The sequence below is a fragment of the Indicator indicator genome (assembly GCF_027791375.1).
Source record: "Indicator indicator isolate 239-I01 chromosome Z unlocalized genomic scaffold, UM_Iind_1.1 iindZ_random_scaffold_45, whole genome shotgun sequence".
In the NCBI taxonomy this organism is placed as follows: Eukaryota; Metazoa; Chordata; class Aves; order Piciformes; family Indicatoridae; genus Indicator; species Indicator indicator.
In genome coordinates this window covers 35,596-52,016 of record NW_026539138.1, presented here as the reverse complement: position 1 = coordinate 52,016, position 16,421 = coordinate 35,596, and the positions used below count along the sequence as shown (strand labels likewise).

General features: G+C 51.1%; 1 protein-coding gene across 1 annotated transcript in view; it reads left to right on the top strand.

Annotated features, from left to right (window-relative positions):
* The window catches only part of RUSC2 (RUN and SH3 domain containing 2), a 54,578-nt gene extending 38,703 nt beyond the window's left edge, over positions 1 to 15,875 (top strand). Inside the window, exons 3-14 of the mRNA XM_054398322.1 lie at positions 2,585 to 3,373; positions 3,886 to 4,086; positions 5,308 to 5,451; positions 6,423 to 6,499; positions 8,513 to 8,687; positions 9,604 to 9,709; positions 10,724 to 10,770; positions 12,179 to 12,454; positions 12,509 to 12,832; positions 12,920 to 13,145; positions 13,804 to 13,977; positions 14,286 to 15,875. Coding sequence (XP_054254297.1) covers positions 2,585 to 3,373; positions 3,886 to 4,086; positions 5,308 to 5,451; positions 6,423 to 6,499; positions 8,513 to 8,687; positions 9,604 to 9,709; positions 10,724 to 10,770; positions 12,179 to 12,454; positions 12,509 to 12,832; positions 12,920 to 13,145; positions 13,804 to 13,977; positions 14,286 to 14,466 — 2,720 coding nt within the window. The 3' untranslated portion in view covers positions 14,467 to 15,875. The remainder of the gene's footprint in view (positions 1 to 2,584; positions 3,374 to 3,885; positions 4,087 to 5,307; positions 5,452 to 6,422; positions 6,500 to 8,512; positions 8,688 to 9,603; positions 9,710 to 10,723; positions 10,771 to 12,178; positions 12,455 to 12,508; positions 12,833 to 12,919; positions 13,146 to 13,803; positions 13,978 to 14,285) is intronic.
* The last annotated feature ends 546 nt before the right edge of the window (positions 15,876 to 16,421 follow it).

The window sequence follows — 16,421 nt, the reverse complement described above, 5'->3', positions numbered from 1 at the left end:
CTCCAGACTAAACAGCCTCAGGTCTCTCAGCCTCTCCTCATAAGGCAGTGCTCCAGTCCCTTAATCATCCTGGTAGCTCTCTGCTGGACTCTCTCAAGTAGATCCCTGTCCTTCTTGAACTGATACAGAGCCCAAAACTGGATGCAATATTCCAGCTGAGGTCTCACCAGGGCAGAGTAGAGGATGTGGAGAACCTCCCTTAATCTTCTGGACACATTCCTCTTAATGCACCCCAGGATCCCATTGGCCTTCTTGGCCACAAGGGCACATTGCTGTCCCATGGATAACCTGTTGTCCACCAGGACTCCCAGGTCCTTCTCCATACAGCTGCTCTCCAGCAGATCACCTCCTAACCTGTACTGGTGCAGTTTATTATTGCTTCCCAGGTGCAGGACTCTGCACTTATCCTTGCTGAACCTCATTAGGTTCCTCTCTGTCTGTCTCTCTGCCTGTTTGCCTCCTGATCAATGTCACTGATGAAGATGTTAAACAGGACCAGACCCAGCACCAATCCCTGGGGCACTCCACTAGTTACAGCTCTCCAGCTGGACTTGGCACCACTGACCAGCACTCTTTGGACTCTATTTTGTAACCAGTTCCTAATCCCTCTCACTGTCTGTTCTTCTGTCCACGCTTTCTGAGTTTGCTCACAAGGATATTATGGGAGACAGTGTCAAAAGCCTTACTAAGGTCAAGGTAGACTACATCCACTGGTCTCCCTGCATCTACCCATTCAGTTATGGCATCATAGAAGGCTATCAGATTAGTCAAGAAGGATTTCCCCTTGGTAAATCTGTGCTGATTGCTCCTGATCATCTTTGTCTCTTCCAAATGCCTAGAGATGACCTCCAGAATGAGCTGCTCCACCATTTTTCCAGGGATGGAGATGAGGCTCACTGGTCTGTAGTTTTCTGGAGCCTCTTTCTTGCCCTTTTTGAAGACTGGACTGACTTTGGCTTCCTCTAGTCCTCAGACACCTCTCCTGTCTGCCAGAATTTTGCAAAAATGGTGGAGGTGCATTCTTGGGTGCATCTCATGAGGGCCCCCAAGAATTTCTTGAATTTATAAAGCCTGTTGAAGCTTTTTTGCAGAATCCTTATATCATGCAAGGGAGAATGTGGCATTAGCACTTACTATCTGTGCAGCTTGGAGGACTGAGTCTCTTCCAGGTGCTGTACTGCCCCAGTCCATGAGACTCACCTGCCTTTAGCTCCTGAGACAAAGGTGTGAAGATGATCAGTGGAGTCATGTTCCCAGCAGGTGAAGGAAAGGGAACTACTAAGGGTGTTTTAGCCTTTCTGTTTTGGAGCTACATAGGTCGGAGGTGGAGAGGGAATAAGCATAGCCAGCAACATCAGAGTCAGGGAGGTCACCTAGTCTCTAGTGGGACTTAGAGTATGAGTCCTGAAGAGATTAGAGGAGGTGTGTGTCCTCTGCTGGAATATCCAGGTCACACCCTCCATAGTGCGTTGGACTGCAGCAAAGGTTCCTATGGAGGCCGGTTGTCACAGTTCTCCCAGGAAGACCTGTAATGCATGAGTTGCTTTCCATCTTGGTGTTGATGTCACTTGTCCTGGTGAGGAAGCTGTGCAGTAGCCCCTTCAAAGGTATGGCAGTTTCTCCATCATGACAGGAGACCTCTGTCTCTACCCTAGACAGTTCTTGTACCTGTTTCACAGGTAAGAGTCTGTCTAAAATGCTCCTTGAAGCACCTTTAGACCAGAGTGCTGTGGTAAATAGCCCCTAACGTGCCAAACACCAGACAGTCACCCTCTAATACCCTGAAGATTTCTGACTGGAGATAGGAGGAACATGGCATTCATTGCCATGACAGGTGCAGGAGAGATTTTAAGGCTGGGAAAGCAAGCCATGCTAAAAGCTGCTCCCTCTCCATCATTTGCTGGAGCAGACCTTCACTTTCCAGGGCTGGAAGCTCTTCTGTTTCTGCTGTGGTCCTGATTTGTTTTAGAACATCCTGCTTAGGTCTGGTGCAGGCAGGGGGATGAAGGGAGCTTTTTGTTCAGAGGGGAGTCAGTGACAAGAGAAAGAAGAAGGAGAAGGGGAAGCAAGCAGCCTTTCCAGTATCACCAAATGCAGTGTGGGGTGCAGACTTGCAGTGCTCTTGCATGTAACGCTTCTGCTTGGCTGGATGACTTCTCAGCACGTGTGGGAGGGGTCAGTCCTTTGAGATAAGAAATTCTGCTGTACTACAGTACATGGGGCCATGTATTTGTGGTACTGACTGGGCAGAGGCAGATCAAGGACATGTGCTTGTAGCCTTTTGTGTAGTTCTGGGAGCAAGGGATGGGGAATGGCTGCAAAACTGGTGACCCTTCAAGAAGAAACAAGCTTCTTGTGCAGTGCTCTACCCTTGCAGACACTACCAACAGCTGGAAACTCTGCATTTGGGAACACATTTCTTTACCCTGCCAGCTCATGATGTGTGTAACCAGTTCAGACTTGAAGTTTGTGTGTGGCCTCTAGCCTGCAGCTGAAAGCACATTGCCTTTTATCTGGGATCTGCTAGGCTGGCAATGATCGCCTCTCTACCCATCCTCACACTGTTTCCTTTCTCTCCTCAAAGGTGGTGGCACAGACAGCAAGCCTGTGGTACGCTACAGCAAGGACCAGCGTCCCACGACTCTGCCCATCCAGCCCTTCGTTTTCCAGCACCATTTCAGCAAGCCAGCCAAGGCGCGTGCCCTGCACAGCCATTTTGCCTCCAGCCTTTCTCAGCTCTACAGCTTGTCCAGCAACCGGCCTGCCAGCCAGCAGATCTCTTCCAATAACCAGTCCTCAACTGCAGCCACCTTGGCAGAGCAGGCAGCGGTGGCAGGGAGCCAAGCCCACAGCACACTCCTGACCCAGCGCTCAGCAGATGGAGCTGCCTCCCGAAATGATGGCTGTGCTAAGAAGCCCACCCCTGAGACAACCCGGCCGTCCCCCCTGGGCAGTTACTCTCCTGTGCGATGCAACGTGCCTTTCTTTCAAAGTGGGGACTCCTCTTCCTCACCCACCATGGAGAGAGCTGGAGAGAGCCAGCCCCCCAGGAGCCGGTCCTGCCCTATCTCTGCGAGCCTGCTTCCCACGAGGTCTTCGCCTGCTGTCAGTGCCATGCAGCCCTCCCAAGCCACCAAAGCTGATGCACTGAGGCAAAAGGAGAATCCCAAGATTATTCCCAAGAAGGAGGCATCGCTGGAGCCAAGCCCACCACTCTCTGAGTACCGACTCCACAGTGGGTCCCTCCCACCCCTCTCAATAGGTGGTATGCCCATGAACAAAGTAGGAGGCCATGCAGATCCCCACTGGAGAAGTGGCAGTGAGACCAGCAGCTCTGGTCCCCTGAACAGCATAGGAATGCGGGCTCTCAATGGTAGGTACTCATCCACCAGAATAAGTTATTTTGGAATGTCTTCAGCTCCCTGTGGCTGCTCCCTACAGTACCACCCTCTCCTATAACCACAGCCAGAAAAAATTTCACCTGAGCGCTGCAGTGCCCAACAGCCCTCACCATCACTTTGCCTGCAGAAGAAAGTCCTGTGCTAAGATCATGTCCCTTCAGTTCTGTCTCCTAGACTGTGTTTCTGGAGAGAGTAGTGTGGGGCTGCTATTCTTGCAGCACCCAAGTGCTTGCACCTAAAACCTGTTCCCTCTATGTCCACAGCTCAGAGTCTGCCCAGGCTTTTGCCCTGTTCTGCCAGGCTGTGGCATGCCACTCTGTTTATGTGTGCTAACATCCCGAAATGCTGCTGGACTTATAATTAATGTGCACTCTCTCTTTCTCTGTCCTTCCTCTTTCTCATCTTTTCTCTCCCCATTTCCCTTCGATGTCTTTCCACCTGCTCTCGTCCTCCCACCCGGTGCTCACTGCCCACGGCATCCTAGCGAACCACCTCTCTCCCCAAGCACTGAAGTGGCGAGAGTACAGGCGGAGAAACCCCCTGGGCCTGGACCGCATTTCAGGGCTGCCCAGCTTAGCAGGCAGCCTAGACAGGAGGCAGCAAGAGCCTCATCTGAACCAGGGGAACTCCATCTTTGAGCTCCCTGGGACTCTCAACACCAGCCATTTCCACTGCAAGCTCAACGGTGCGCACCACCTTTCTGCTTGGGGATCCTGGGAGGTGATCCTGGGACTCAGGTTCAGTATCCCTTGGGGCTCAGGTTCAGTCTGGCTTCATCGCTGCTTTGCCTGCACTGAGCGAGAGGGGTGATGCATCTGCTCACAGTGGGACTGAGGGGTACAAGAGAAAGGTGAAAATTGCTTCATTGATGAGTACAACATGTGTAGATCCTCCCTTCTTCTCCAAAAGCTGAGAGCAGTCAGGTCTAGTTCTGGTCTGGATTGAAAGAGAAGGTGAATAGCCCTGACCTTCAGCAAGTGCTCCTGGACTGCATCCAGTTTTTGTAGCCCATGTCTCACAGAGGAGTTATGTCCCTTGGCCATCTCATGTCTGAGCTATGTAGTGTCTGCCCCATGTAATGTCTGCCCACCTGTGCCACCCCTGCCAGCATGCTAGATGCTGAGCTGTAGCTTTCTTGGGACAGCTGACAATATTGTAGGTCACTATGGGGCTCTGTCTTCTCCGTGCTTTGACCTGGAGGTCTTCCACGTTCCCCAAAACCTATGCAGGAAGGGCTGAGAATGGTAGGATGTTTTTCGTTGAATCTTTGAGAGTCCTGGGATCTGTGAACAGTGTAGTCTATCTGTTGGAGGGAGAGGGTTCTTCAGACCAGCCTCAAGTCATAGAGGTAATTCCCCAAAACTCTACATCTTGCTCTGCCAACCCAAACAGTTTCTCCATCCCTCCTTTGTGGGAAGATGCCTAACACATAGCTGGGGAATCAGCCAGGTGGAAAAAGCTCCTGCAGAAGCCACCCCTTGAAAGTAGAGGCCAACCAAAGGGACATGCAGAAGATGTGTAGTTCATTGCCTGTGCATGGCTCCATGGGACAAGTAGGGATTCTCTCTGTACTCTACTTCTAACCCCACCTCCTGAGATTTCCCTTAGCACCAGCGCATGAGGCTGAACCTCCCACAGCATCTTCCAGTGCCCATCGGCCCCTAGTCAAGCTGAACCTAGATGCTGGGTGGGCTGTGGGGTTGAACTGTACAGGCTTACATTGCTGGGAGAGTAACAAGCCTGCAGACTTGCTGTCCCAGCCTTGGGTGTTCCAGCCCAGTCTATTCCAGCCTGGGGTGAAGATTGCTGCTGGTGCAGGTTGCTTCTGGGAAAAGGAACATAATGGGAGAGGATTTGTTATATGAGCTTGGAGCTGATCCTTCTCACTCCTGTCTTGGCCCTGCAGGACAGTCTATGAGGCAACTCCAGCTTACCTACACTGACTTCTTCCCTGACTACTTCTCGCTAGCGGAGAAGCCTCCTGCTGAGTTCTGCCTCTCCCCAGATGGCAACACAGAATCCATCTCCATTGACTTGCTGCAGAAGAAGGGTGAGTCCCTGCATCTCTCATGGACAAGAGTGGGGTTAGTGCAGCACAAGGCAAACAGTTATTTCTGTCTCACCTCATTTCTTCAGACATAATAATTTCTTTCTCTGCCCTTCTCTACTGTAGCATCATAACTACATGTCTCTCTGGACTGATGGCAGTTTCCATGGCAGGTTCTTGTGTTCTCTGCACCATTCAGAGCACCACAGAGTATGTTTGAGGTGCTTGTCCTAGGAAGTGTGATTAGAAAGTTCACAAGAGAGGGAAGAGACCAGGCAGGCACAGGAGTATGACCCCAAGGGAGATTTAATAATTTAGATAAAATATCTGTTTGGTTCTAGATTGTAATTGGATTTTATAGAAGGGTGGGAGAAGGGATTCCCAAACAGGACAAGATATGCCTCTGTAGAGGCATGAAAGGGGACTGAGCTGTTGACAGCTGATTCAGTGTCATTTCAGAGGCATGGAGTGTACAGAATGGTTTCCTTGCCTTTGCCAGCTGTGTGTTGGTGTTTAGAGGATGGCAGTTCTCCTCTCTCTTCCACTTCTTTTCTTGCACCATACTGATGCAGATGCCAGGTTACCCACCACTGGCTTGTTACTGAAAGTCATTACATCGATTGCCAGATGCATGGCTTCTGCCCTGTCATCCTGTGGGATCAGTAAAAGTCTCATTGCCTCAGACCTCACCTCTGCTTCCTCAAGAGAGAATATTTGGAGGTGATGGTCCATATCCCTTGGGAATATTGACAGATTCTCTTATGCTTCAGACACTTGTAGAGGTTATCCTATTGGCTGATAGGTGAGTGTTAGAACTAGCAGGGATAGATTTGGTGAGGAGTTAGGAGGGGCTCTGCATGTTTTTGGCAGAGAGGGTGTGTGCACTGACATGGACTTGGGAGAGCCCTGCCTGTGTTTGGTCAGGGTCAGTCAGAGAAACCGCTTAGGCACTTAGGCTCATTCTTTCCCTCTAGGTCTGGTGAAGGCAATCAACACTGCTGTTGACCTGATCGTGGCTCACTTTGGAACCAGCAGGGATCCAGGGGTGAAGGTATGTCTTGCTTTCAACATCATGGAGAGGGTGGCAAAAGATTGAATCTTTCTTCTTTTCCAGTGAAAAGCTACAGGGTATTCAGCGAAGGTAGTAGCAGTACTGAGAACAAACCAGACAAAGGTGATGGTACACCATGCAGCAGTAGCAAATCTGTGACAATTCTTGCTGCATGATACTGGGTGTGCTAGAAGGGTACATGGATTTAAGGGCAGATCAGAAAAACAAAGGAAAGGGAAATTCATTGTGGTCCACTAAACACACAGGAATAATGTCCAGCTTAGATAGTCATTGGGCTGAAAATAGTTGCAGGCTGTGGCAGAATTAAGGACAAGTATTATGTACGTTTGCTCTTTCTAATGTACTCAGTTATGTCTCTTTGTAAGAAAGAATGTCAGCTGGACTTTGGGTCTGATACAGTACACCAGATCTTTTTTGCCCATACAGTGCAGAGCTTTGTCTCCCTCCTCCAAGTGTCCCATGATTCTGTTCTGACACTGGCACCCAGACAAAGTGCAGTGTCCTCACTCTCTCAATGTGTTGAAGGGCTCCATCATGATACAAAAAAAAAAAAGCATCAATCATTTCTCTTCTAGGGCAGATGGGCAACCCCTATAGCCCTTACTATGAACCCACCTGCTTCAGTGTGCATCTAGGTTGGTTGTGAGCCTGGTTGTCTTTGTCCTGTGCTCCCCTCATTTCCCATTTCTGGAATAACGCAGAAGAGCTAGTTTGCTTCTGTGTGTACAAGGCAGTATTTGAAGGCCTGTGGTACCCAGCATCTTTGTGGTGCCTCCTCTGAATGCTGAATGCTCTGCTTCAGTCAGGCGACTGGGTCAGCAATGTGACACTATTTGGATGTGACAACTGCCCTGGAGTGCTGTTCCCAGGGAAGAACCTGACTAGAACAGATTCCAAGCTGATTCGGTCTTCTCTCAGGGCTCAGGTCAATTTGCCCCTAATTACCATTGTTGCTTTTCCAGCAACAATTATGCCCTGCTCTGCAGGGTAACCAGAGCTGCTGGGATTCCCACAGCTTTTTAAAACTGTAAATTTCCTATTCTTGCAGTGCTGGTTTGGGGAATAATTGCAACATTTCCCCCTTGCTTTACTTACCAGACAACACTGTGGTTTTGACCTAGGATTTCATCATGCATCAGTGTGCCAAGGTCCGAGTATTCACCTGCCAAAAGGCAGCAGCCGTCCCTGATGCTCCCACGCTCAATGGATCTGATAGGATTATTCTTGACCCAGAAGTTCAGTCTCAGTTCAGGGCCTCTGTGGACCTTTGCCAACTGTCCAGTATAATTCCAGCTCAGCTGCTAAATTCTGTGCCCAGAACACAACTGCCGGGGACCATCAACATGATGTGCAGTGTGTGGGGCTGACCCATTTGGATAAAGCTGCTCAGCAGCCAAAAGACTGCATGCAGCAAAATATGTCTCTGCTCTGCTGATGCTGGGCTCTTGTGTGCTCCTCATCTAAACCTGAGCTCTGTCCATCCATTTTGCCCTCACCCTGTTTATTTATAGTAATCCCTAGGAATTATAGCTTGGTATGTCACTGAGTTAAGTGTTCCTTAACCTCTAAGTGCTCGTAGTTCCTATGTGGCTTGCTGCTTCCTGCTTCAAAAATAGCAGTAAGAAAATCTACAGCAGCAGAAAAATCCCCTGCTCTTTTTTTCCTACAAGACAGCCTTGTTGTACCTGTAGACAGAACCAGGCATCCCTTCTAACTGGAATATTCTCTTCTCAAACTGGGGTATTATCTTCTCCAACAGTTGCCTTGTCCCAGTGTGGGGCAGACCTTCCAGGGAGCAATCCACAACTGGTGTAGGAGGCAGCAGGGGTGAAAGGGAAGAGAATTCCTGTTCAAGGAGCTGCTGACCATCACCATAGCCTGGCTATTTCCTGCTGGGTGACTGTAGTAGGCAAGCAGAGCTGGACCATGTGCATGCATCCATACCTCATGAAGCAGTTACCAACACTCTCCCTGTTGCCTGTCACCCCTTAGGCCAAACTTGGGAACAGCTCTGTGAGCCCCAACGTGGGACATCTCATCCTGAAATACCTGTGCCCTGCTGTCCGAGACATTCTGAGTGATGGGCTCAAGGCTTACGTCCTGGACATGATCATTGGCCAGAGGAGGAACATCCCCTGGAGCGTGGTGGAGGCATCCACTCAGCTTGGTATGGAGGGTGTGCAGTGGATGCTCGTTGCTCTGCAGTACTCCTGTGTTGTGGCTGTGAGGTGCTGGGGAAGGTTGACTGTAAGGCTGGGAATGCAGCACAGAACAGGGTATACCTTGGCATTTCCTTGTCAGATGGGAGAGCCACTGCTCTGTTCTCAAATATTTATTTGTCATTCCCCCTGAAATTTCCAAATTCTCTTATAAAAGGTCCTAACAATAAAAAAGAAAAAACAACACAAATGCCCTTTTCTCCCCATCTAAGTTTACAGGGTGTTTCTATGCTTTCATCTTTAGTCCTGCATAGCTACTGTATAAGGCAGAGTTGTGCTGTAGTCTGGTCTGTAAGAAAAGTTGTACTCACAGCTCACTTAGCTCAAGCATGCTTACAGCATGCCTACAGCACCTGAACCTTCCAGTACCAGTCTGCAATCTGGATTATGGCAGTGGCCACCATCCAGGATAACTCATTTCTGAGGTTACAGATGGCAGGATCACACTGATTTTTACATCATGAAGAGCTTAGCATCCAGGACTGGCAAACCTCCCTAGCCTGTTTGTGACAAATCTCCAGCTCTGAGGTTATGTCCGTGATTGCAGACACCCCAAATTATAAGTACCCACCACCATATTCTGTTCACCTGTAGGTTTTGAGCCAAGGGCTGTGATTGTCTCTGAACTATGGGAGGGAGGTCTTTGCAGTATTGGAGTGGCAGTCTGGGACAGACCACAACACATCTCCCTTGTGGAGTCCAACTGTTGGTAGAGAGTGAGCTGATCTTGTTTGGTGGAGGGGTGATGCACATACAGACACAGGCACCAAGCCAACATCTATCCTTGCCAAGATGTTCCTTCTCCTGGTGCTCTTTCAGCTTTGCAGACCACAACTAAGCTCAGCATTTTGCTTTACTCCTTAGGGCCCTCTACCAAGCTGCTGCACAGCCTCTATAGCAAGATCAGCCAGTACACGGAGCTCACCAACCACACCATGAGATTCAATGCGTTCATCTTTGGCCTCCTCAAGTAAGTGGGTGCCCTGGACTGACTGCATGTCACTGTAGAGGACTTTGACTGTAGATAGGTACAGCTGCCAATGAAATGGCTTAAGAAACCCAGCTGTAGTTGAGGGGAGGAAGAGGCTATGAGTTTGTCCCAAAGGATCAAAACCTATCCTACCGGGTGAGGACTGAGAAAGAGTGGCTATAAGTCATGGAAGAACATTGTCAGCTTCCTTTTGCCCCACAACATTAGGTGGGAGAATGGTCTGCCAGGGTTCATACAAAGCTAGACGTAATGTGTGCATAAATTACTCCTGGAAATACCTGCTCAAATCAGTGTTTCCTGGAGCTGCAGTGAATCCCGATGCATGAGGCTCTGAAGAAGAAATTGCTCTGGCCCAGGGCTCAAGGCTGGCCCTTCCACGTTGGATAAGCAATGTGCACACTACACTTAGTGTCAAACAGAAGAAGGCAGGGCTGTCTTTTTGCTGGTGAAGGGATGAGTGTTGCCAGTATGGTATTTCCCAGCTGCTCTCCAGAGCTGAACAAGAGCTCTGGAAGTATCAAGGATGCTCAAGACCCCTACAAGCAGGAGTAAGCTTTACTCTGCTCTCCCCACCCTGGGTGGTCCAGTTCTCCCTTGCTGGCACAGGATACCAATGTATTTTGGGCCAAGCCTGCAACAATGGTCTTATATATTTGTAGATGATTTGACTCTTCCACATGAGTCTTTCTTAGCAAAGCTAAGCCCTGCCAAGGAGGTGTGAGCCAAATGGTAAGGGAACCTGCTGGAAACATAGCTGTGAAGGGTTATGGTTGCACAATATCTCTCCTGTAAACTGAACTGGATGGCTATGGTCACTGCGTGCTGATGAGAGTGAGTTGCTTTCCTCTCACTACTAGAACTTGAGTTTCACAGGTTTATGCTGTGTAAATGCCTTTTCCCAGCCACACTGCTTTTTGTAGGACAGTGAGGATGAAGAGAGGGAGTTTATTTTCACTCTTTTTTTCTTTGCCTGCTTGTTTTCTCTTCCTGCAGTATCCGATCCTTGGAGTTCTGGTTCAACCACCTCTACAACCATGAAGGTAAGAGCCTGAAGGCTGCAGGGTGCAGTGAGGGCCAAATTCTATACAACACAGAGCATGAGAGGGACATGGGACATGCATTTCTCTTGTTGTCTCACCATCTAGGCTGCTCCCTTCTGCTCTGAGCTGAAGGACTAGGCTATACACAGGCTTGCACCAGGGAAGTCCCAGGTGGAAATCCAAGCTCCATGCAGCTGCCTCCACCTGAGCCTGGGCCAGATATGTTCTTCCTAGCTGCAGTTTGTACTCAAGGCTGTCATCTCTAATAGAAGTCCCTCGGTCTACCCACAGACGATCGGATCTAACCCTCCTCAAATTTCTGCGTTCCCCATCCAGTGACTGAGAGCCTTGTATGGCTTGAGATGTGCACATTTAGCTGAAACCCTTCAGGCAGGGTAGATGGAAAGAAAAGGAAGAGAAAACCTCATGACAAACAATAAATGGATTTTACTAGATATATCTGGGGTTTTCCAACAAGAAATGTTTTGAAGCATGCAGATAACCCAGCAGCATGACCAAACTGCCTGATGCCTAGAAGCAGCATGACTAAGTGATAAATGCACAGTGAGACAGACACTCAGGACTGACTGGATCCCCTAGAGTGCTGCTGGCTCAACCTGGGCTCAGCCCAGGGCCCCATGCACTAGAAGAAGTCAAGCCCAGTGCCTTCCTGCAGGTTTGAGGCTAATAGCAGATATTTCCCAGGTCTGCCTGTACAGCCAACACTTCTCTCTGGAGCAGACAGGTGAGGAGAATTGCCATTGTACTGGCAAGAGAAAGCATCCTGGGTTTCTGGAGCAGAAGGAGAGCATCTATTTCAAGCCATCATTAAGAGCTGGAAGTGTGAGCAAAAGCTAGGGTTGTCAGGAGGATGAAGACTAGAAAAAGGGTGCAAGTCCTTTTAAAAAGTGGTGTAAGTTTGTCATCTTACTGTGGCCAAAAGGTTTCAAATTCTGTTCCAATCTCGCTGCTCGGGGGTGAGACCTGACCACAAAACTGGTGTGGATGTCAAATGAAGTGAAGGATGAATGGTGCAGCTAGAAATGCTCATCTGGTTTCTATGGAGCCCAGCTGGGTCCCAGGAAAGACTATATTCAGCTGTCCCTAATACGTCCCTCTATGGAGGACTGGTATTGGGCAGTTATGCTGCTCCTTGTTCATTTGCAGGAGATGGCAAAGAGAATTTCAGCACGTGCCAACACTTTGATGCTCTCTGCTCACACCCTACTCCCAAGCAGGAGTCTGATGGGCAGGTCACAGGACGTGGGCTCATTTGCTCAGAGCTCACAGAGCATCTGGTGTTCACTGAACTAGTGCTGAGCCTCTCACTGCAGCCACAGCTGCGTCAGCTTTATGAGCTTCTTGTTGGCTTGGCAGAGGTGGCAACGGCCTCTCTTCTCTCCTACAGATATCATCCTGGCACATTACCAGCCAGTGGGCTTCCTATGCCTGTCCCACAGCGTGTGCCAGCCTCTATTTGAGGAGCTGCTGCTCCTGCTCCAGCCTCTCTCCCTGCTGCCCTTTAACTTAGACCTCCTTTTTGAACACCACCTGATGCAAATGGGCAAAGAGCAGCAGCAGCAAAAGGAGCTGCTGCGTGTGAAGCAGGACCTGCTGCTTTCTGCACACTCCACCCTGCAGCTGATGCGGACACGGGCCAGCAGCGAGGATCCTGATGGCTGCAGTACCACCCCTGAAGCATGCAAAGTGGGTGCCAGAGATAGTGACATCTCAGCAGGCCGCAGCACCCAGCAAGCTGTGAGTGAGAGGGTCAAAGGTGTGGGGGCCTCCTGCGGAGATGGAGACGGTGATGGGGAGGAAGAGCAGAGGAAATCACGAGAGAGCACGTGCGAGTTCAAGAAGGACAAGCAGGCAGGCTGGTGGTACCAACTCATGCAAAGCTCTCAGATTTACATTGAGAGTTCGACTGAAGGCTCAAAGTTCATCCGCTATGAGAAGAAGAAGGCTTTGAATGCTATGCCCCAGTCAGCAGAGACCTGCAAGGCACCACCCCCGCGTGAAGGAGTTGTGGAGGGTGCAGAGGCTTGTCCCATTGCTGAGGGCACCTTGGAGGAGAGGCCCAAGGCTTCCAGCAAGCCAAGTCCTGAAGAGCCCTTGGAAAAGCCCCAGCAGGTACTGGTCAGTGAAGAGGTAAAGGAACGGAGCTGGCCCTTCTGGATGGGCAGCCCCCCTGACTCAGTGCTTACAGAGCTGAAGCGCAGCAAGGAGAAGGAGATGGGGACTCAACAAAGAGTGGGAGCTGCAAGCCCCCAAGAGGAGAGCAGCATCAGTGCATCAGAGGGCAGCCAGCCCATCAAGTGGGGACACTTGTTTGGGTCCAGAAAGATGCAAAAGGAGACCAGGCAGCCTAACAGGTAGGGACAGGGATGGTTTGGGGCTGGGGAGGGCTGGTAAACCTGGGACTGCAGTGGTGCAGGTTGAAGTCAGGTGGTAGCTGACCACCAGGCTACACCACAGTGTGTGAACAGAGAGGTCAGTCACCCCTGCGCAGCCCTGCCTGTCTGCCTGCCTTATTTCCTACCATACTACCATTCCTCTCTTCAGGTCCTATCCTTGTTCAGTCCATCTCACTGGCTTTCCTCTTCTGCCTGAGCTGTACCACTGCCTTGACTCCTAAGCTTCCTTTCTGGAGGAAAGGCTCCAGCTGCACCAGTCCCATCATCAGCTCATCCCTCCCAAAAGTGTGTAGTGAGTGAGCACAGCACACAGAGCCATCTCTGTTGCACACAGTGGATGAGGAGGAGGTATAAAGGTGCCCCACATAGCTGACACCTCCCAGCAATGCCTCACCATCTACACCCTTCTTGTTTCTGTGGCCACTGGAAATGTTGTTCTCTGCCTCAGTCATATTGTGTCTGGAGCATGCTGAGCCCTCCATGCCAGAAGACAGTTTGAGGACCACAGTGCACTTTGTGCATGGAGCCAGATCTCTAAGGCATGACCTCACCATGAGAGCAGCTGCTCCTTGCTCCCTGCTCCTTCCTGTTTCTACCTGCGTCTATCTTCTTGCAGGCTGCCCTCCGGCTGGCTGAGCTTGGACAAGTCTGTGTTCCAGCTGGTGGCCCAGACAGTTGGGGCTAGCATGTGGAGAGAACCGGCCCCTGAGCCAGAGCTCCCGCAGCCAGAGCCACCTGAAGTGCCCCCTGCTGTCCGTCTGGCCCGGGGGCTATCTCCCCACCCTCCCTGGTGAGTGGTACTGTATGGCTGTCCTGCAGGTGCTGGGACATGATCGGGTGGCATTGGTATGTCTCTGCTTCTTGCAGTTCACCTGGCCCCCTAGGGGATGGACTGGGGTGGTGATGCAGCTTGTGTATCCATCCACCCTAGCTCTGCAGTCTGCAGGTGAGGGAGACCTGAGTGGCAGCTGGGAGGAGCCTGGCTGGGTGGGGAGGCAGGACCAGGCTGCTTTGTGCCTGCAGTTGCCTCAAGGGCATCAGTGGGGTGAGTGGCTGCAGTGAGTTAACTTTTCCTTCCTTTCCTCCCTCTGCCTGCAGTGAGGTGAAAGCTCTTTGTCATCACATTGCCACCGAGGCTGGACAACTGAGCTTCAAGAAGGGGGACATCCTGCAGGTCATCTCCAAGGTGGATGGTGACTGGCTGCAGTGCAGCCTCGGCTCCGAGAAGGGACTGGTGCCCGTCATGTATGTCACCCACCCGGACAACGAGGACTATTGACATGGCTGGGAGGCCAAGCACAGTACTGTGGGCTGCTGAGGCTCCTTTGGAGAAGCCCACCCTGCCAGAAGAACAGACACAGCTTCTTGCTAGTTTCTTACCTTTCTTGCCATTACAGAATACAATAACCGTAGGTGGTTCCTTCCTTCTCCTCCTTGTGCAGCTGCCAAAGGCCAACTTGGCCCTTGGGCTCTTCTGCAAGCTGCACCTCCTATTGTCAGGCATTGCTGTGCATGCAGCCACACTGGGGACTGCCTGAGTCCCCTCCACCCCATGCTGTGTCCAGCATCTGTAAGGCCATGAACTCATATATAGAGGAACCCAAGCAGTCCCTGCCAGGGCAGCACTGCCCAGCCTAGTTTCATGCTGAAGGTGCAGGATGCTGGCTGTCCCCTCCCCGGGGGTGGCAGTGCAGTCTGCAGCCTTGAACATCGTCAGCCACAGGGGTGGAAGTATTGTGGGTAGTGAAGGCTGAGTTGATAGGTTGCATTGCAGCTTGGTGGGGGGCTGCCAGGTAGGTTCCTTCACACTGGAGCAGCCCTGTCGTAGTGTTTTACAGTGGTGTCTGGTGGGTTGCACTGGGCCAAATGGCCTGGTGCTGCCACCCTGCGGGGTTGGGGCTGTGCCTGGCCATGGCCAGAGGAGGGGTACAGGGGATGTGTGTGTGTGTGTGTGGAGCAAAAGGGTGTGTGGGGTCATGTGGAAGGCACATGGATGTTCAGTGTTACATAGGTCCAGGGTGGGTAGTGCCACCCTGTGCAGAGATGGATGCTTTGGGGGGTAGCCCCAAGCCCTCGACACTGAGCAAGGAGCCAGTGCCTGGGAAGCTCTGGAATGCTCAATTGAGGGGATATGGAGGGGAGGGGATGAGGGCAGGGTCCCTGACTGAGCCAGGTATGTTTTTTGGAGTTAGGGGCAGTGCTCCTGGCCAGTAGATTAGGGGGTGCTCCCAGAGGGAGCTGGGGAATTGGGGAGGGAGGGATGGTGTTTCCCTTGGCATAGGGTTTCCGGTCTTGCTGAGCAGTGTCATGGGGTGGGGGGTGACAAGTGTTGTGCATGAGCACAAGGGGCTGCTGGGGTTCCTGGGGTCCTCAGTAGAAGCAATGCCAGTCAACTCCTTCCTTACCATGTTCATGCCACCTGCTAAAGTGGGGATATTTACCTGCCTATCAAGGGGGTAACAGTGTTAGTGAAAGGCCATGCCAGTATTTGGTGCCTTGGCCGATTTGACGCTGCTTGCAGCATCGTGCCTGGGCTGGCTTCCCCATGGCGAGGGGCCCTGGTCTTGCAAGGTTACCTCCTGCTTGTACATCGCTTCGCGGATGTTGCACCGTATTTAATTTGTATTTCCCTGTTAGAAGGAGGTGTCTCGCCTTTATTTATTTCTTTATTTATGATGCATATTAATAAAAAAGGTGCTGATTGAACTCCCTAATGTGCCGCCCAGTGATTTCCCATTCTGGGGAAGAGTCTGAGGGCTGCCTGTGATGGGACACTGCACTGCAAACTTTGTTCTGCCTCCACCAGAGCCATCCTGGCCAGCAGGAGCAGGGAAGTCATTCTGCCCCTGGACTCAGCACTGGTTAGGCCTCACCTTGAGCACTGTGTCCAGTTCTGGGCCCCTCAGTTTAAGAAAGATGTTGAGATGCTGGAACATGTCCAGAGAAGGGCAACAAAGCTGGGGAGCGGTCTGGAGCACAAGCCCTATGAGGAATGTCTGAAGGAGCTGGGGTTGTTTAGTCTGGAGAAGAGGAGGCTCAGGGGAGACCATATTGCTGTCTACAACTACCTGAAAGGAGGTTGTAGCCAGGTGGGGGTTGGTCTCTTCTCCTAGGCAACCTTTGACAGAACTACAGGACACAGTCTCAAGCTGTGCCAGGGGAAGTTTATGTGTTGGGTGATTGTTTGGACTTGATGATCTTGGAGGTCTCTTCCAACCTGGTTGATTCTGTGAT